Here is a 21,317-nt window from a genome sequence, read left to right as displayed (position 1 = left end):
CTTCTTCTTCTTCTTCTTCTTCTTCTTCTTCTTCTTCTTCTTCTTCTTCTTCTTCTTCTTCTTCCCCTCCTCCTCCTCCTCCTCCTCCTCCTCCTCCTCCTCCTCCTCCTCTCCCCTCTTCTTCTTCTTCTTCTTCTTCTTCTTCTTCTTCTTCTTCTTCTTCTTCTTCTTCTTCTTCTTCTTCTTCTTCTCTTCTTCTTCTTCTTCTTCTTCTTCCTTCCTCCTCCTTCCTTCCTCCTCCTCCTTCCTTCCTCTCCTCCTCCTCCTCCTCCTCCTCCTCCTCCTCCTCCCCTCCTCCTCCTCCTCCTCCTCCTCCTCCTCCTCCTCCTCTTCCTCCTCCTCTTGTTTTCTTGTTGTTGTTCATTTAATTGCTGTAAAAATTTCTCCCCTGGGTAGCTTGGCCCCCTGATTGCGAGTTGTTTTGCAGTCTCTTGCTCTGTCACTTCATAAAAAAATGAACACACCCACCCACCCACCCACACACACTATGGCTCTCCTAAAAGAAAAAGGAGTCCAGGAAAAAGAAAATATTTATTTTTGAGGAGCGAAATTAATCTCTTGTTGCACCAAGACGCCTCACGTGGGGAATAAAAGAGGCAGGGGGAAAAAAACCGCTTCCTTTCTGCTAGGGTTGGAAAAGGAAGGGAAGGATGGGGGCCAGGCCTGGCCCAGACGGGCGAGAGAAGCCTGATGTTGGAGGGAAAAATTCCTGCGAGGCCACTGGTGGGGTCACCACACATCTGGCCCACCACGGATTGTGTCTTCTTTTAAACCATCCATGTTTGGAAACACATAAACTAACATGGCCTGGAATATTACGACTGGCCCATTTTGGGGGGAAGACCAGATGTTTTGAACGGACACAAAAGATTTGGCACATCTGAGAAGGGAGAAACCCTCCCCCCCTTGCCCAGGAGCCTTCCCAGTGCTGAGTTCAAATCCTTCAACAGTTCCTCTCCTCTAACCGTCTGCAATATTTACGGAGTGCAGAAAATGACCTGCTTTACATCCGGATTCACAGATTTAACAGATTAACAGAGTGGGGAGGGTTCTCGGAGGTCATCTAGTCCAACCCCCCCTCCGCCCAAGCAGGAGACCCTACTACGCCATTTCTGACACTTCTGGCAGTCCGGCCTCTTCTTGAAAGCCTCCAGGGAGGAAGCTCCCACAACTTACCAAGGGAGGCGTCGGATTCACCACGCAGGGAAGGGAAAGGAGAAAACTATTTTATAGAAGCAGAAAGAACTTAGCCACGGCGACTCTAAATCTTCCGAACGGCCAAACTGCCCACCTGGTCCAGGCCTGGCTGTAATTCAATCTTGAAGCTCCTGCCAGAAGTCCAACCACAAAAATCCAGCAAAAGGTCTCTCAGTTTATTGCTTAATTCCTTCATCTGCCGTCTCATTGCCGTTCCGGCTGGGAATTGCACGGGTGTTGCTTGCCTTGAATTATTTGCACAAACAACAAAGGTGGGTGTTGTGGTTAGCCGGCGGCAGGTGCGGACGGCTGAGGAGAGCGAGGACTCAGGTGAGGGGCCGGGACCATCAGGGAGTGGATTGCTGCCTTCAGGGACTGTGGGGGCTGGGAGCAGCGATGAGGAGGTTCCTGAGGAGCCTGTGCCAAGCGTGCATGCGTGTAGGATTGCTCGGAGGAAAGAGTAGCTACACACATGCGCGTAGGATTGCTCGGAGGAAAGAGTAGCTACACATGTGCGTGTAGGATTGCTCGGAGGAAAGAGTAGCTACAACAGCACAGGCGACTTGGGAGTAAGGCTGCAAGGTAATGGCCCCTCCTTCAAAAGATAAAAGCCTGTAAATCAGACGTTCTTTGCAGGAAGCAAAAACGTTTTGAAACTCAGCCTCGTGGACGTTCCAGTATCCTGAGTTTGTATTTGAAGATTCTTGTATTGCAAATTATTTCTTGTCTGTTATCTTTTGGCAAGGCTCGCACAGTTTGGCAAGGCTTGTGCTTATCATAGCCAATTATTTTGTAAAAGCATTACAAGGTTTCTGTTCCTTTGGGATTGTGTTTGATTTGTTGGAAAAGGGCGTGGGTCAGAACAGTGGGATAGAAATAAACAAATAAGTAAATAGGTAGGTAAGTAACTATTTACTAAGACTGTATTACCATTAATCTTCTCATCCTTCCTATTACCTATCTCCTCCTATTTATGGCTATAACATCGTTGCTTTTATCTTTATGATTTATATTGCTTTATTTAGTTTCCTAGTATGATTTAATTGCTTATTTAGTATCCTATGACTATCACTAAGTGTTGTATCCTATGATTCTTGACGAATGTATTTTTTAATGTATTTTTATGTATACTGGAAGTATTTTTATGTACACTGAGAGCTTATGCACCAAAGACAAATTCCTTGTGTGTCCAATCACACTTGACCAATAAAGAATTCTATTCTATTCTATTCTATTCTATTCTATTCTATTCTATTCTATTCCATTCCATTCCATTCCATTCCATTCCATTCCATTCTCTTCTATTCTACTCTATTTTCTATTCTATTCTATTCTATTCTATTCTATTCTATTCTATTCTATTCTATTCTATTTCCTTTCCTTTCCTTTCCTTTCCTTTCCTTTCCTTTCCTTTCCTTTCCTTTCCTTTCCTTTCCTTTCCTTTCCTTTCCTTTCCTTTCCTTTCCTTTCCTATCCTATCCTATCCTATCCTATCCTATCCTATCCTATCCTATCCTATTTCCAATTCTATTATCTAAGAAAATAATAAATACATACCTACATAAGTACAGGTGGTCCTTGATTTATGATTGCCCGTCACACAGAGTTGTTATGAGGAAAATAGGAGGAGGACGGAGTATTAAGTAGGCTTGCAGCCTTGAGTTACTGATAAAATAATAAAGGCAGGAGTCTGGATGGTTGAACCTTGGTTTTAGAAAAGGTAGAAACAATAGAGGTAGTCCTCAACTTATTGTTGTGGCCCGCCAGTGGTCAGTTTAGCTGGCGGCAGATTCAGACAGTGAGGAGGTTGGGTAGGAACATGGGCCACACCTGGAGTCTGACGTGGGCTCTGCTTCGGAGGCAGGGAGAAGGCCAGGCCGTCTGACAGTTGCCTTCAGAGTCGGAGATCAGTGGGGAAGAAGAACAGCTGGAGCCTGTTCCCGGTGTGCTCATGCACAGAGCTGCCAGGAGAAGGAAACAACTAAGGAACAAGGGTCCACTCTGGAGTAAGGGCTCAGGTGGATGGTGAATGGCCCCTCCCAGAGGGAATAAAGAGGAGCAAAAGGGGAGTGGGGTTTGCAGGGGACAATTAGTTCAATTCATTGGGGGTGAAGATCTGTTCCTGTCTTCTAGCCAAGTAATTGCTGCTACAACGTGGCGTTTGGAAGCTATCAGCCTGGCAGCTCTCCAAGCCTGATCAAGGTCTGTCATTGTGAAATCTCTTGAAAGGCTGTTTTCCGGGACTTTGCTGGAGTGGAATTCACTTTGGCCTGAATAAAAGGGGTTTTATCGGGACAAGGAGTCGGTTTTGTCATCTTGGGAAGTTCTAGGTCAGAACACTTACCAAAATTTCTGTTGGTAAGGGAGACATTTGTGAAGTGAATTTTGCCCCATTTAACGGTCTTTCTTGCCACGGGCTGTTTACGTCTGTTTAAGTGAATGACTGCACTTGATAAGTCAGTAAGTGAATAACCTGGTTCTTGAGTGAATCTGGCTTCCTCATTGATCTGGCTCATCCGAAGGTCACCAAACGGAACCCCCGGGACATAGCGACGGTCATAAATATGAACCGGTGGCCAAGCAGCCACATTTTGATCACGTGACCACGGGAGGCTGCACATGGTTGTGTGAAAAACGGTCAGAAATCAACCTTAATTCAGTGCCATTGTAACTTTGAACGGTCACTAAATGAACGATTGTAAGTCGAGGACTACCCATACAAGAAACGAAGCAGCCAGGAAAATGGACCCCGAGTCACCCAACTAGGACCGGGGCTCAAGCACACATCTGGGGGGGCCCAGGATGGTAACACAGCCAGCTGTTTGTCAGAAATGGCGTAGGGTCTCCTGCTTGGGTGAGGGTTGGACTAGATGGCCTACAAGGTCCCTTCCCACTCTGTTGATCTGTCATCTGTAACCTTCCAGGCCCGATGACTGAGCCAGGGAAGAAGGGGGTGTAGGAAGGGCTGCAGCTTGGCTGGGCTTTCCTCCCATTAGCAGGACGGGCTTCCAAGTTCCTACGCAAATGACGGCGCTATTAAACTGATTTATTCCTGTTCTCCTGGAAGCCCAGAATTTCTCTGAATTTCTCTGAAAGGTGGGGTGGAACGCTCTTAGAAAGAAAGAAAGAATAAAATAAAATAAAATAAAGCCAGGATCCACCATCAATCATAACTGGGCGAAAGGCAGCAACATGAAACGGGACAAAGATGCTATACGAGGGAATAACAGAGCTGGAAGGAACCTTAAGAGGTCATCTAGTCCAACCCCTTGCTCAGGCAGGAGACCCTGTGTCATCCCAGACAAATGATTGTCCTTAAAAGCCTCCAGTGATGCAGCACCCGTAACTTCCGGAGGCCAGCTGTTCCAACGATTAATTAACAGACTAACGAAATCGAAAGAGTTGGAAGGGACCTTCGAGGTCTTCTAGTCCAACCCCCTGCTCAGTCAGGAAACCCTATACCATTTCAGACAAAGGCCCGACCAGTCTCTTCTTAGAAGCCTCCAGAGTTTGAGCACCTACAACCTCTAAGGCAAAATGTCAAAAGCAAAGCGGAGCATCTATATTATGCAACGCTTTCCCCCAATGGTGGGATTCTACCAGTTTCCCTAACCGGTTTGGGGACTGCGCACTTCGCACGTGGATGCGTATGTGTGCACCTAATGGGCGCGCGCATGCAGCTTTCTGCTGTGCCGATCAGCTGAGAGGGTAAAGAAGAGAAAAGCACGGGGCCGATTCTGCACTTTTCTTTCCCCACTCAGGTGATCGACGAAGGCTTCTTTTTACGGAACCAGTAGCATTTTCACCACTGCTTTCCCCCCTCAACCACCCTCCATCTTACCCTCCGGGTAAGTCTCTCAACACCCCGCTCACTTTTGGGGCCTTCTTGCCCTGAGCAAAGGGCGAGGTCATCTCCTAAAATATTTCTCTGGACTTTTCAGAGTTGCCAACAGAAAGGGTGGTGGGAGCAGCGCAGCAGCTTGCAAAACCGAAAGTGCATTCCGTAAATGTTTTCAAAGATAGTAACTAGGTGACCGAAGTTTCTGCCCCACAAAATTCTAACTGGAGAGCATGATTGATGACTCTGGGCTATGGAGGTGTCCCGTTGGAGGATATGAATTATGACACTCCCAGGAGGTGGAGGGAAAACCAGGGTCAAGGGTGACAATGAATGATGTGTCTCAGAGTCGGCTACACCCAGGCAGTGCCGGACATGTTAACTCCTAATAAATCTTCTGTAAGCTTTGAAAATCCGGCTAGACACGCATGTTTGAAATGGGGGGGAACTACTAGAGCCCGGACAGACTATCTATTGTTACTGCTCCACATTTTGCTCAGCACCAAAGGGAAGAGTTCTGCAGTTGAGTTTTCACAGACGCCTTTTGGCCGACGTCCAGAAACACTTTTGTAACTGCAAACCGTCTTGCAAAGAAAATGTTTACGGCAACTTTGCAAAATTCTTGATCTCTTTTTGGAGAATAATCCCTGCTACCCGTCGAACGCACGGCTTCCCCGCAGATGGTTCGCTGCACGGGGAGGCAGAGGGGCGCTCTGGCTCTCGGGGCCTCCAGCGTCATTAATTGAGTTTTTAACCACAACCGGGGCGGGGCGGGAAGACTAAGAAGCAAGCGGGATGAAAGCGTGAGGGGTCACCCGCGACCGTGCTCCAACCGTCTGCCTTCCGGACACGCGGTCGCAATTCCTGCACTTGAAACTGCCAATCCAGGCAGTCCTCGTTCAGCGACCACAGCTAGGGGGTTAAGGGGACCCGTCGCTAAGTGAAACCGACGGTGCTCATGATCTGACTTCATCTGCCCTTTGCTTCCCAGTTTTGTAAAAGGGAGGATGGGTAGCGTAGTTCCATCTTCATCACCGCTGAAGCTCTGTCATCACTCAATGAAACACTCAATGAGGTCATAAGTTGAGGACCACCTGTAAGGAGTTTTTACCAACTGGCTGACTTTTTTTTTTTTTAAAGCTATACTTTCAAATCCTGGATGCTGATATAAATATTCATATACAGTATTTGTGTGTGTGTGTAGAAAAATAAATCTAAACTGGGAACTTCTGTACTAGAGACAAATTCCATGTGTGTCTAATCACATTTGGCCAAACAAAGTACAGTATTTAATTCAACTCAACTCAACCCAACCCAACCCAACCCAACCCAACCCAATCACTGCCCCCTTATCAATTCTTCCAGGCAGCTAATCAATTCTTCCAGGAATAGAATAGAATAGAATAACAGAGTTGGATGGGACCTTGAAGGTCTTCTAGTCCAACTTCCTGCCTAGGCAGGAAACCCTACACCGCACCACTTCAGACAAACAGTTATCCAATCTCTTCTTTAAAACTTCCAGTGTTGGAGCATTCACAACTTCAACCACTGGTTAATTATCCTCACTGTCAGAAAATTCCTCCTTATTTCTAGGCTGAATCTCTCCTTGTTCAGTTTCCATCCATTGTTCCTTGTCTGGCCTTCAAGGGTGCCTTGGAGAAAAGCTTGACCCCCTTCCTCCTCCTCTCTGGGGCAGCCCCTCAAATACTGGAAGATGCTCTCCTGTCTCCCCTGGTCCTTCTCTTCCCTAGACTAGCCAGGCCCAGTTCCTGCAACCGTTCATTGTAGGTTTTAGGGTGTTGTGATTGTTTTCCACTCTAAGGAGGTTTTCTCTTTAAATAAATATATATAATCCTGGCCTGCAAACCCTGCTCCAGAGTCCAGCTCCTTGGAAAGGCATCTCAGGGCTCAAGGGCCTGATTCTTGCTGAGTGGGTTAAACGTCGTTGTCTTCTGCACAATATTTCCAAGGCAAAGACCCACCCGGGGGGGCTCTTTTAGTCAAAGGCCAGAGAGCGGAGCTAAGGAGCCCCCTCCCAGGAGATGGGAAAGTGTGTGGGGGGTGGGTGGGGGAGGAGGCTTCCAAGCTGACCTTCTCCTTGAAATGCTAGACTTGTGTATATGTGTGTGGATGCACACAAGCTTGCACGCCTGTGGGAGGATATGGTCACACACAGAAATGCCCTTGCAGAAGAAGGGATGGGTCTAGGGCCCACTGACTCCTTCCTCTCCCTAGGACAGCTCAGGAGTTTAGCTTTGCTGTTAGTATTCCTGTTCTCTCTCTATCTTCCCTCTCTCTCATCTCTCTCTCTCTCTCTATCTATCTATCTATCTATCTATCTATCTATCTATCTATCTATCTATCTATCTATCATCTATCTATCTATCTATCTATCATCTATCTATCTATCTATCACCTATCATCTATCTATCCATCCATCCATCCATCCATCCATCCATCCATCCATCCATCTATCTATCTATCTATCTATCTATCTATCTATCTATCTATCTATCTATCTATCTATCTATCTATCTATCTATCTATCTATCTATCTATCTATCTATCCATCCATCCATCCATCCATCTATCTATCTATCTATCTATCTATCTATCTATCTATCTATCTATCTATCTATCTATCTATCTATCTATCTATCTATCTATCTATCTATCTATCTATCTATCTATCTATCTATCTATCTATCTATCTATCTATATATCTATCTATCTTTCCCTCTCTGTCTCTTATCTCTCTCACACACACATTTCTTTCTCATCCCTCTCTCTCATCTAATCTATCTGTCTATCTATCTATCTATCTATCTATCTATCTATCTATCTATCTATCTATCTATCTATCTATCTATCTATCTATCTATCTATCTATCTATCTATCTATCTATCCATCCATCCATCTATCTACCTACCTACCTACCTATCATCTATCTATCCGTCTATCTATCGATCCCCCTTTATATCTATCTTTCCCTCTCTGTCTCTTATCTCTCTCTCTCTCTCTCTCTCTCTTTCTCTCTCATCTCATCTCTCTCTCTCATCTAATCTATCTATCTATCATCTTCCTCTCTGTGTGTCTATCTCTAATAGATACATGACAGGTTAAATTGGTTGCAAATGTATTTATAGAAGTTTATAAATTATGGGCCTGTGTCACAAGTCGAGAAATGATTATTATTATTATTTATCAGTATTCAAGCGCAGGGAGTCCTTGCCTTAGAACAGTTTATTTGGTGACCATCTATAACAGCACTGAAAAAAGTGACTTATGAACTTTTCCACACTTACGACCATTGCAGCCTCCCCAGGGCCACGTGATCAAAATTCAGATCCTTGGCAACTCACTCACCTTTATGACGGTTGGCAGTGTGTCCCGTAGCAAAGTCAGTGGGGAAACCAGATTCACTTAACAACCGGGTAACTAACTGAACAACTAGTGATTCATTTAACAACCTTGGCAAGAAAGGTCCTAAAATGGAGCAAAACTTACTCAATAACACACACATACACACATACACACACACACACAGAGAGAGAGAGAGAGAGAGACAGACAGAGAGAGTAGATAGCTGACAGATCAGGTTGGTTGCCAACAGATTTGTATACGTTTATAAAATATGGGCCTGTTTTGCACAGGGGATAATTATTATTTTTGCAATATATTTATCAATGCCCTACATTTACCAAAGGGAAAATCGACCTCTATGTCTCTTTCTCTTTGTTTCAAGGCACATTTTTCTCTCAATATTTATCTTAGCTTACTTTTGATTTACTAAGATTTCTCCCGCACCCCTTTGGAGTTTATATTTTAACTTTCAGTAAATAAAAATAAACATTGAGAAAAATCAAGGAAGCAGCCGCTTTCTTTCTGCAGTTTGCACAAGGACGTTCCCCCCATCCCCTTTCCCGCTGTAGGTGCCTTTCTATGCAGGGGAGCAGAGATACAGCCTACCAAATGCCTCTGAGCATGGACAGAGGGCGGGCCAAGCCCAGCTCTGGAGGGAGGGGAGGCCCTTCTCCCCCTCTCGCCTCTTCAACAGGAGCCTCTTCTGGAAGGTCTCACCTGCGGATCGTAAATTTAGGGTAGCCAGGGGGCCCTTAGATCAGGTTTTCCACTGACCCTGGGGGCAGCCCCCTTCTCCAGGAGTGGGGCTCAGTTTTTTTAAACAACCTGTTCTGTGGGCGTGGCTAGGTGGGCGTGGCTTCTTTTTTTGCAGCAAAGCCTCCTGGGCCTCAGGGAAGCCTCCCGGGGGGGGGGGCGTTTTTGCTCCCAGAATGCAAAAAATGGAGGTGACTGGGAGGGGGAGAACACAGCCAGTGATGACAGGCATGCACGCCGGATCATGCACGCACGATAAGGACTGACTGGGTGCGGAGGGGCCAGCCAGGGTCACAATTTGCTGCTTTTCCTAACAACCGGATCGACAGAACCGGTCCGAACCGGTAGAATCCCACCCCCTACCCTTCTCATTAAAAAATAATAATTTCCCACGCACTAAATAAAATATATAAGACGCAGGACTGTCTTACGAAGGAAACCAGGGGTGCTCAAACGCACTCGATAGCCCCTATTTAATACGGTACTATATGTGTATCTTTATTCATCCTTTCAATCGGGGCTCAAGGCAATCAATACGTTTAAAATGTAGGCGGGTTAAACATTGGAGTCTAGAGGAAATAAATTGCTTGGTGCCTTAGATTCGTTATTGAACGGAAGGCTAAATTTCCCTTAGAGGTGAGTGAAAACGAAGCAACGGGCGTTAAGTGAATTTGGCTTCGGCGTTGACTTGGCTTGTCAGAAGGTTGCAAGAGGGGGGTCACGTCATCCCAGGACACCGCAACCATCATCAGAACAAGTCAGTTGGCGAGAGCCTGAATTTTGATCACATGACTGTTAGGAATAACAAGGTTACCTAACGTAGTTTGGGTAAAATAATATATATATAAACTATGATAGTCAGTTTAAGTGTGTGTCACTTTAAACTGCAAAGCATGTAATTTGGGGTGCGGTTGTGAACCGCCATAAGAGGGAGCAAGAGAACCTGCTGGATTGCTGACAATTGCTGGTTTGATGGATTGATGGTTTGCTAACTGCGTGTTCCCTACTGCTGAGTTGCTGAACGCTGAAGGAATAAAGGAGGTTTGACTTCTTCATATCTCTACTGCGAGGAGATATATTACTGGACTGATATTTGTAAGTTTACTGACCTCTCTTTTTCGACACTGGACTTTGCAACTGAATAATCCCCAGACGGACTAAACTAGTGAATGATATATGGACTGTTTTGACTATGCTATAACGCTTACTGGAATAAACTATTTAACTAGCACGGTGTATCTGTTTTTACTGAGTGTAAGCTACAAAAATGTTTATCTCACATATTTTGCCTGCCTGCCTGACTGCCGTGGAGATTCTGCTAGGGTGTATCCCTAATAATGACCATGGGGATGTCAGGGTTCCTACGGATGCCCTAACGAATTCATGAGCCTTGAGCCAAGTTTCAAAAGAAATCCAACTATTGATTAGGAGCAACACTTCGGTACTTTTCCCAAGTGCAGTGAGCTCTGCCCTACATAATTTACTACCGACCGATGACCCTGTTTCCCCCCCTCCTACCACGGCGTGTCAAAAATCACATTCTCCAACCGAAGCACTGGCTCTGATCACCTGAGACACAACCTGGAGAATGGGATGCGTGGGTTGTGCTTGTGGTCATAGCAACCAAAGGGCTCCATCAGATCTCCTACCCCTCTTTCTTATGTCAACTCAAGAGCAAGCCAGGAGGGCTTTGCGACTTGACAGGGGATGCTGCAACAGTTGTAAATGTAAAAACAAAATGGCTGCAAGTCACTTTTTTTTTTCAGGGCCGTTGTAACTTTGAGCAGTCCCCGTCATGCCCTTGTTGGAATCTGACTCGGAGGGAGAGGAGGAACAACCGACCGGGAGTGGGAGTGTGGCTCCGGTGGTTGTGGAGGAAACTGGGGAAGGTTATTCATTTCCAACGGTGCGTTACCTCCCTCCTCTCAGGGGAGCAAACCTAATTATTATTTAAAGGTGAGGTAATTCAGCCAAGGTGCGGATCAATAACAGAGAATTACTCTTTTAAAAATGGGAGGAATCCAGAAGGCACGACTTCTCCTGTGTGCGTGTGTGTGTGTGTGTGGGGGGGCACTTAATTATAGGGACCGGATCCTGATAAGTAGAAAAAGCAAAGAGTGAGAGAAGACGTGGAAGGAGGAGAACGAAGAAGGTGCAAGACCGCGGGAAGAAATGGACACCTGTCCACCACCTGCTTTTCCCTTTGGCTCAAGAAGGCCGACAGGTTCCAGGTGAGCTTTTGGCTGGGGATTATGGAGGTTGGAATTATTTGCTGTGGGGTTGCAAAACCACTTCAGCCCTGCTTGGGGAGGAGGGGGGGGCGTTATTGGGGTCGCTACCTGGCTTATCTTCCAAGGGAGAGTGCAGAGCAGAGCAACCCAGAGGATTAGGGGACTGGAGCTTAGACACGTGATGAAAGGCTGCTGGAATTGGGAGTGACGTCTACTTCAATCAAGAGAAAGGCTAGGGCTTACTTACCACCTTTCAATATCTCAGGGGCTGCCCCAAAGAAGAGGGTGGGTGGGGGGCTGTCAATTTATTTTCCAAAGCACCTCGAGGCAGGACAAGGAGCAATGGAGGGAAATTAATCAAGGAGAGAAGCGACCTGGAACTAGGAGGGATTTCCTGACTGTGAGAACAATTAACCAGTGGAACAATTTGCCTCCAGAAGTTGTGGGTGCTTTATCACCTGGAGGTTTTTAAGAATAGAATAGAATAGAATAGAATTCTTGATTGGCCAAGTGCAATTGGACACACAAGGAATTTGTCTCGGTGCAAATGCTCTCAGGGTACATAAAAGGAAAGATACATTTGTCAAGAGTCCAGAATCATCAGGTTCAACACTTAATGATAGTCATCAGGCACAATAAGAATGGAATGGAATGGAATGGAATGGAATGGAATGGAATGGAATGGAATTTAATAGAATAGAATGGAATGGAATGGAATGGAATAGAATAGAATAGAATAGAATTCTTGATTGGCCAAGTGTGATTGGACACACAAGGAATTTGTCTTGGTGCAAATGCTCTCAGTGAACATAAAAGGAAAGATACATTTGTCAAGAGTCAAGGATCATCAGGTGCAACACTTAATGATAGTCAGAGGGTACAATACGCAATCAGATAGATAGAGATAGATAGAAAGATAGATAGATAGATAGATAGATAGATAGATAGATAGATAATAGGTAGGTAGGTAGATGATAGAGATTGATAAGATAGATAGATAGATAGATAGATAGATAGATAGATAGATAGATAGATAGATAGATAGATAGATAGATAGATGGATAGATGATAGATAGATAGATAGATAGATAGATAAAAAGAGAAAGAAAGAAAAGAATGGGAGAAAGAAAGGGAGAAAGGGAGAAAGGAAGAAAGAAAGAAAGAAAGAAAGAAAGAAAGAAAGAAAGAAAGAAAGAAAGAAAGAAAGAAAGAAAGAAAGAAAGAATAGAATTCTTTATTGGCCAAGTGTGATTGGACACACAAGGAATTTGTCTTGGTGCAAATGCTCAGTGTATATAAAAGAAAAGATACTCATCAAAAATCATCAGGTAAAACACTTAATGACGGTCATAGGGTACAATAAGCCATCAAATCAGACTAGGAAACAGTCCATATAAATCGTAAGGATACAAGTGACAAAGTTACGGTCTTACAGTCACAAGTGGGAGGGGATGGGTGATGAGGAGTGATGAGAAGAGATGGGGAAGCCATTTGTCTGAAATGTTATCAGGTTTTCTGCTTGGGCAGGGGGGTTGGACTAGAAGACCTCCAAGGTCCCTCTCAACTCTGCCATTCTGGTAATTAACCCATGGAACGACTTGCCTTCAGAAGTTGTGGCTACTCCATCCCCGGAGGCTTTTAAGAAGAGAGAGGGCAAACATTTGTGGGAAATGGTACATGGTCCCCTGCCTGAGCAGGGGGGTTGGACTGGAGGATCTCTAAGGTCCCTTCCAACTCAGTCATTCTGTATTCAGTTGGCAGGCAATGCCCTGAGGACCCTGTGAACCCAGAGATGTTTTACACCAGAAGGTGCCATCTGGAGCTGCACAAGTCCTTACCGGGAGTCCTTATCGTTTGACCAAAAGTTCATTTGAAGTTACAACAGCCGTGAAAAAAGTGACGGATGATGATTTGCCAGACTTACGACCATTGAATCCACCTGGGGTCACGTGATCAGAATTGGGATGCTTGGCAACTGACTCAGGGTTATGACCGTTGCAGTATCCCGGGGTTGCGTGATCAGTTTTTGCAACCTTCTAACAATAGAATAACAGGGTTGGAAGGAACCTTGGAGGTCTTCTAGTCCAACCCCCTGCCTGGGCAGGAAACCCTACACCACTTCAGACAATTGGGTGTCCAATCTCTTCTTAAAAACCTCCAGTGTTGGAGCATCTGCTACTTCTGGTGGCAAGCAGTTCCACGGACTAATGATCGTGTCAGGAAATCCCTCCTTAGTTCCCAGTTGCTTCTCTCCTTGATTGGTTTCCACCTGTTGCTTCTTGTCCTGCACTGGGGGGGCTTTGGCCTGAGCCCCCCCGCACTCTCTTCTTTGGGGTCAACCACTCAGATCTTGGAAGCCTGCTAGGGTCACGTCACCCCGGTCCATCTCTTCCTTAAACCAGACCCACCCAGTTCCAGCAACCGTTTTTCATACGTTTCAGCCTCCGACCCCAGAATAGGATAGAGTAGAATAATACAATGGGAAGAGACCTTAGAGGTCTTCTAGTCCAACTCCGTGTTTCGTAGAAAACCCTACCTGACTTCAGACAAATACCCGCCCCGCTTTCTTCTTTCAAACTTCCAGTGTTGGAGCAGCCACAACTTCTGGAGGCAAGTAGTCCCGCGGGTTAATTGTCCTCACTGTCAAGAAATGTCCTCCTTATTTCTAGGTCCTTGGTTAAGTTTCCACCCATTGCTTCCTGTCCTGCCTTCTGGGGCTTTGCAGAATAGTCTGACTGCCTCTTCCGTGAGGAAACCAGATTCCCTTAACCACCATGTCACGAACGTTAACAAACGCAAGGATTCACTTAACAACTGGACATAAGAAAGAGGCAAAGCTCAACCACGGTCTCACGTAGTAATAAAGATTGCAGTCGTAGCCTTCCCCATCCAAGGGGCTCCATCTTTGCAAGCCCGTCCTGCCTTTCTAACAGGATCCCATCTGGATCTCCTTCCAGAGGCTTCTGCCCCTCTCTTCCTCTCTCCTGATTCGAAACACATCGTTTTAATCTGCCTGTCCCTATTCATCTCTTCTCCATTATTAGTTATGGTGATGGCTGTTTATTAATTTTACGATACGCGGCTGGCTCTTTGGACAGACCGAGGGAGGGAGGGAGGAAGGGAGAGGCCTCATTCCAGCTGCTCCTTTTTAATTCCTCGGGCCAAAGAGTTATGACAATGCCGGATGACACATTAAATAAAAACGCGGTTAAAAACTGCAATAATAGAGCAGCCTTCAATAAATAGTTGGGGACATTTATTTACACCAATCCACGCAGCCTCACTAATTTGTTATCTTCAGTCGGGGCGCTGCTGCACCAATAAATAACAATATTCCCCAAGAAACATAATTTCCTCCCGTCAATTTTTCTGCAACCAAAGCCTGGAAAGATGTTCACACACACACACACGCACACACGCACACACACACACCTCTACCTGCACCTAGGGCATCACCTGGGGCAGTGGCCATTTCAGTGGGGCATTTCGATTCCTCCTCTCTATTTAAGAAACCTCTAGAAGTTTAGACCTCATTTTGAACCGGTCTGCTTTGGTTTGTTGGTTTATTTATTTATTAAAAATATGCGTGACTGAATAAAGGAGGGGGAGGGGCAATTTTCAGGTAGCTTTAAAGTTTTTCCAGCTGTGAAAGTTTCAAAAAGTTTTGATTCCCATTCTGAAATTATTTGCCAGCGGACGAAGGTAATGGACTTGCACTCTCTCTTTTTTTTTGGAAAAAAAAACATCTTTTGTATTGGTTTATCGAAGTATAAAATACAAAGGGGAATTAATATGAATGAATAATAAGCTGTAAAAATGGCTTGTATGTCCTGCTGTGTAAAAGTAAAAAGTTCAGGTTGTAATTACTTTCAAGAAGAGACTGGACTGCCACCTGTCAGAAATGGTGTAGGGTCTCCTGCTTGGGTGGGTGCGGGTTGGACTAGATGACCTACAAGGTCCCTCCCAACTCTATTAATGTTATCTTCTGTGCTAAAGAGAGTTGGAAGTCTTTGCCCTTTTCTTTCTATTTCCTTCTTTCTATTTTCTTTTCCCTTCCCCCCACCCTGCAAAGTTTTCTATTGATTTTTTTAAAAAAATAATTTGTATTTTATACTTCGATAAACTAACAAAAAAGATATTTAAAAATCAAGGTATCATTGCCTCCTGACCAAAGCAGAGCCCCGAGTTCCTGGTGCCAGGTTTTGCTAAAGATTGTGGCCGAGAACCCAGCACTGAGTACACAGAGTCCTTGGCTTACACCCACAATTTGGCACCAAAACATCCTTTGCTAAGCGGGCTTTCGGTGAATTGTGCCTGATTTTGCAACCTTTTGTGCTGCAGTCTTTAAGTGAATCACATGGTTGCTAAGTGAATCCAGCATCCCCTTTACTTTGAAAAAAAAACCCTCTGGGAAGGGTGCAAATATTATTTATGGGACACCCGCCCCCAGTACATTGCAACCATCTTAAAACACTCAGAAGTTTGATCCCAGGCTTGTGGGACCCTCCGCTGGTCGTCAGTGTGAGGACGGGTCACAAGTCCCTTGTTTCAGCGCCGTCAAAGCTCTGAACAGTTGTTAAACGAATGTGTTCTGACCTAGACCTTCCCAAGATCACAAAGCCGACTCCTCGTCCCGATAAAACCCCTTTTATTCAGGCCAAAGTGAATTCCACTCCAGCAAAGTCCCGGAAAACAGTCTTTCATGAGATTTCACAATGACAGACCTTGATCAGGCTTGGAGAGTTGCCAGGCCGATAGCTTCCAAATGCCACACTGTAGCAGCAATTACTTGGCAAGAACAGGATCAGATCTTCACCCTCATGAATTGAACTAATTGTCTCCTGTAAACGCCGCTCCCCTTTCACTCCTCTTTTATTCCTTATGGGAGGGGCCATCCACCGTCCACCTGAGCCTTTACTCCCAAGTCCACCCTTGTTCCTTAACTGTTCCCTTCTCCTGGCAGCTCTGTGCATGTGCCCACTGGGAACAGGCTCCAGCTGTTCTTCTTCCCCACTGATGTCTGACTCCAAAGGCAGCTGATAACTGTTAGGTGGCCCTGGCCCCATCTCTGTCTCTAACACAGAGCCCTCATCAGAGCCTTCCCCAGACTCCAGGACTGGCCCAGTTCCCTCCCCAACCTCCTCACCGTCTGAGTCTGCCGCCAGCTCCACTGACTGCTGGCTGCTGGTGGGCCACAACAGAATGGGCCTAAGTCATCTATAATGTGGAAAATGGACGTTCTGTTGTTAAGGAGCAACCGGCAGCCTGTAAGAGATTTGGGGGTCTTGCTTGGTGGGTATTCTTTTTTTCAAGTCTTCCTTCCTTCCTTCCTTCCTTCCTTCCTTCCTTCCTTCCTTCCTTCCTTCCTTCCTTCCTTCCTTCCTTCCTTCCTTCCTTCCTTCCCTTCCCTTCCTCGCTCCCTCCTTCCCTCTCTTTGCTTGAGCTAAAAAATGAAGCTTTACATTCCTCCCTTTGCTGGAAAGCTCCTTGTCTCTTGGATCCAGAAGAACCAACTGGGCACCTCATCCCTGCCCTGAGAGTGGGCACAACAGCTGCGCCCACGCCTTCCCCCTTTAGACCAAAGGAGCCAAACACCCCAAAGACTGAGAAGCAGGGAAGGGGCAGAGAGAGAGAGAGAGAGAGAGAAGAAGAAGAGGAGGAGGAGGAGGAGGAGGAGGAGGAGGAGGAGGGAGGAGGAGGAGGAGGAGGAGGGAGGAGGAGGAGGAGGAGGAGGAAGAGGAGACCCTGACCACTCACCTTGCTGGCTGTGCTTCTGAGCGTAGACTACCACCATGGCGGCTAACACCACACCGCAGGCTGCGGGCACGGGGGGAGCCATCTGGGGAGAGAAAGAGACACGGTCGCTGGGGGTCAGTGGAGCAGGAGGCCAGTGGGTGCAGCTGAGGGGAGAAGGGCAGAAGGAGGACAGAGGGGCACCCCCTCCCCCGGCCATCCCCAGGGTGGATATGGACCACAGAGCGAGAGGGAAGGCAGAGGAGCATGGGCCTCGTTCCTCTTCATAGAAGGATTTCAGTCCTTGTGAAAAGCGCGGAAGCAGGGGGCAGATAGGGAGGATGCTGCGACTTCCTCCCTTCCCCTCCTTCCCTTCTCCTTCCTTCCTTCCCTCCCTTCCCTTCCCTTTCTTTTTTCTCTTTCTTTTCCTTCCTTCCTTCCCTTTCCTCTCTTCTTCCCTTCTGCCCCTCTTCCTTCTTCCTTTTCCTCCCTCCCTCCCTTCCTTCCTTTTCGTCCTTTCCCTTCCCTTTCCGCCCTTTCTTCTTCCCTTTCCTCGCTCCTTTTCCCTTCCTTCCTTCCTTCCTTCCTTCCTTCCTCTCTCCCTTTCCTTTCTTCCTCTTTCTTTCTTCCTTTCTTTCATTCTTTCTTTTCCTTCTTCCCTCTTTCTTTCTTCTTTTCTTTCTTCCTCTTTCTTTCCTCCTTTCTTTTCCTTCTTCCCCCTCTCTTCCTTCTTCCTTTCCCTCCTTCCCTCCCCTTTCTTCTTTCCTTTCCTCTCTCCCTTTCCCTTCCTTTCCCTTTCTTCCTTCCTTCCCTTCCTTCCTTCCTTCCTTCTTTCCTCTCTCCCTTTCCTTTCTTCCTCTTTCTTTCCTTCTTTCTTTTCCTTCTTCCCTCTTTCTTTCTTCTTTCCTTTCTTCCTCTTTCTTTCCTCCTTTCTTTCCTTCTTCCTCCCTCTCTTCCTTCTTCCTTTCCCTCCCCTCCCTCCCTCCTCACTGTGGTGCCCTGGGGCAGCTAATAAGAAATTAAAACCAGAAAACAGCTCTAATTAAAAAAAAAGAGATTGCAATCAGCATCAATCAATGAACCCGTGTCAGGGGTCCCGAGAGATCATTCAGCTGGAACCAATAAGAGACAACAACCGAGCAACAACGGGGTGAAGCCACAAGGATCCTCTAACCCGCCCAGCCCAAATGCACGAGGGGCAGCCTGGTTCTGCTCCTTCTGACAGTCCAAACAGGATCCGGTCCATCCAGATCTGGGGTGGGTTGGGTGGAGCTGCTGACCCACAAGGCAGCCGCCAAGACCCAGAAGGTGGCCGACCTCAGAGTTCTGTCAACTCATCAAATATTTCGCTGGTCTTTCAGAGTTGCCAGCACACAAGGACGGACAGCAGTGCAGCAGCTTGCAAATCTACGGTAAAACTGCATCACGAGGCCTAAGATAATTTGTGGCACCTCCTAAATCTACCTTGCAATTGCAGAACCGCCTCACCGCCGCATTTTCTTCCTATTTGGAGGATCCAGGCAGCAGAAAATGATTGTTTCTGTCCCCTTGGGGTTCACCCTCCTTCACCCCAATAACCACCCCGTAGGGACGATGTCTCAAAACCCTCATCTGATCCTCCCGAGAAAGAACACAAGGAGAGAGAGATGCGTCCTCCGTGACAGCACCCTTCCCACGTCCGGTCAGGATGTTAGTACCGCTTTATAATGCTGTGGTAAGGCCCCACTTGCAATACTGCTCCCAGTTTTGGTGGCCATGATATATATATATATAAAAAGATGTTGAAACTCTGGAAAGAGTGCAGAGAAGAGCGACGAAGAGGACCAGGAAGAATAAACTGTATGAAGGATGGTTGCAAGAAGAGAGTCTGTCTTGTGTAACTAAGAGTACTAGGAGTGACATGTTCGTAGTCTTCCCAGTTCTGAGGGGTTGCCACAAAGAAGTGGGGGTCAAATTATTCTCCAAAGCACCCCAAGGCAAAGCGAGAAAACAACGGATGGAAGCTAAGAGAGAGAAGAGAGAAGCAAGGAGAAATTTCCAAACAGTGAGAACAATTAATGAACAGAACGACTTGTCCCCAGAAGTTGTGAATGCTCCAACTTAAGAAGAGATGGGACAACCCTTGGTCTGAAAGGGTATAGAGGGTCTCCTGCCTGAGCAGGGGGTTGGACTAGAAGACCTCCAAGGTCCCTTCCGACTGTGTTGTTCTGTTCTGATGACTCCGCTCCTTCTGTGACGTTGCAAGGGACACCATCCACGTCTTCCTAAGCCTCACCTCCACGGGCCATGTGGGTAGCGGATGATATTCAGGTAGAAGACAAAAGAGGTCCTGGGTCCAGGCAAAGACAGGACAGCTGTTCGTTATCTGCTGGGGGATTTGATTGAGAGGCATCTGGGTCGGCAGGAGCCTGGAGCAGAAATGAGGGGAGGGGTCTTTGCATTGTTGAAAGGGGTTTTCTTAAAACTTTGAGGGACTGACTCAACTTCTCCCCAGCTACAGGGCTCAAGAGGAACTGGGGAAGAGGAGAAAGCAGACCAGAGCTCTCCAACCTTGGCCAATTTAAGACGTGTAGAGGGGAGGGATCCATTTTTTTTACTACCGGTTCTGTGGGCGTGGCTTGGTGGGCGTGGTGTGGCTTGGTGGGCGTGGCAGGGGATGGATACTGCAAAATCCCCCTTCCCTGCCCACCCCGCTAACCTGCTTTCCAGCTCCCTTCTCCTGTGCAGGGCAACCAAAGGAGACCCAGCCGATCAGCCGGGACTTGATGGGAGGCAGAGAATGGAGTGGGGCCGGTCAGAGGTTCTCTGAACTACTCAAAATTTCTGCTACCGGTTCTCCAGAACTGGTCAGAACCTGCTGAATGCCACCACCTCCGGTGTGGACTTCAACTCCCAGAATTCCCCAGCCATCCATGGTGTTTTGTATGTGTACAACACACACCCCCCCACACACAGAGAGAGAACACACAAAGACTAAGCCGAGCTTCAATCACACCAGTCTGGCTACCTTTGATTTTGTTCACTGCACCCAGGTGTGCATATTTCTGGCTTAGGCAGGCCTACCTGGAGAGGTGGCTGATTCGGTTCCAGGCTAGTGCAATAAAGCAAATATCGCAATGAAGTCAGTCACACCAACTTGGGAGCTTTCCTGGTGCACATAAGAGTTACATTTACACCGCCCTGTAGACTATTAAAGGTGCAGGAGCCTTACATGTAAAAATGTACATGCCTTTATTTAAAAAAAAAACACGCTTTATTGCTAGAAGTATATATTAATTTGATGTTTCAGGGGGTTGTAAACTTCTGGTTGATGGAGTTTCTTGTAAGAAATGCAATCTCTGCAAAACACAATACAAGTAGGCGGGTATTCTGTACGAAGAAGAGAGTTTAGGACTTTGCTGACCGCTTTGGATTCCCGCAACGAAAGCCCACCAGTGACATGCTTAAAGTTCCCACAAAGTCCTTGTTTCTCCCCAGTGCTGTTTAGTGTCCACATGAAAGCACCGTGTTTGGTCAGGAAGCCTTTTAAAGAGAGGCTTCATCCATCCACTTGGAATGCTGTGTCCAGTTTTGGACACCACAATATATATAAAAAAAGATGTGGAGACTCTGGAAAGAGTGCAGAGAAGAGCAACGAAGAGGATCCGGGGACTGGAGGATAAAATATATAAAGAAGGATGGCAGGAATTGGGTAGGGAAGAATTAGGGGAGACCTGCTAGCGGTGTTTCAATATTTCAATTTTTAAAGGGCTGCCACAAAGAAGAACCCGAGGGCAGGACAAGAAACAACGGATGGAATCTAAGAAGAGAAGCAACCTAGAACTAAGGAGGAATTTCCTGACAGTGAGGACAATTAATCAGTGGAACAGCTGGCCACCAGAAGCTGTGAATGGTCCATCAATGGAGCTTTTTAAGAAGAGATTGGAAAGCCGCTTGTCTGGAATGGGATAGGGTCTCCTGCCTGAGGAGGGGGCTGGACTAGACCAGGGGTCGCCAACCATTTGGACCTCAGGGACCACCAAACTCATAATTTTTGATCCCAGGGATTTCAGTCATTAAAAGCAACCGGTTGTGAGTTGAGAACCGCCTGTATTCTGTTCTGCCTCTCCGTAACTCCCTTCTGAGCTTCTGCCTGGACTCTGGGCTCAGTCCACGAAGCGCACTAAAAAGAGAGAGATTTTATGCGTGGGTGGGTGGTTCT

General features: G+C 46.5%; 1 protein-coding gene across 1 annotated transcript in view; it reads right to left on the bottom strand.

Annotated features, from left to right (window-relative positions):
- The window catches only part of CNTFR (ciliary neurotrophic factor receptor), a 334,285-nt gene that overhangs the window by 113,508 nt on the left and 199,460 nt on the right, over window positions 1-21,317 (bottom strand). Inside the window, exon 4 of the mRNA XM_087923232.1 lies at window positions 17,141-17,222. Within this exon, the coding sequence (XP_087779358.1) occupies window positions 17,141-17,222 (82 nt within the window). The remainder of the gene's footprint in view (window positions 1-17,140; window positions 17,223-21,317) is intronic.

Source organism: Pseudonaja textilis, chromosome 2 (assembly GCF_049901715.1).
Source record: "Pseudonaja textilis isolate UNSWEBS1 chromosome 2, rPseTex1.2, whole genome shotgun sequence".
NCBI lineage: Eukaryota > Metazoa > Chordata > Lepidosauria > Squamata > Elapidae > Pseudonaja > Pseudonaja textilis.
The sequence above is the reverse complement of the archived record's forward strand: the minus strand, read 5'-3'. Positions and strand labels throughout refer to the sequence as shown.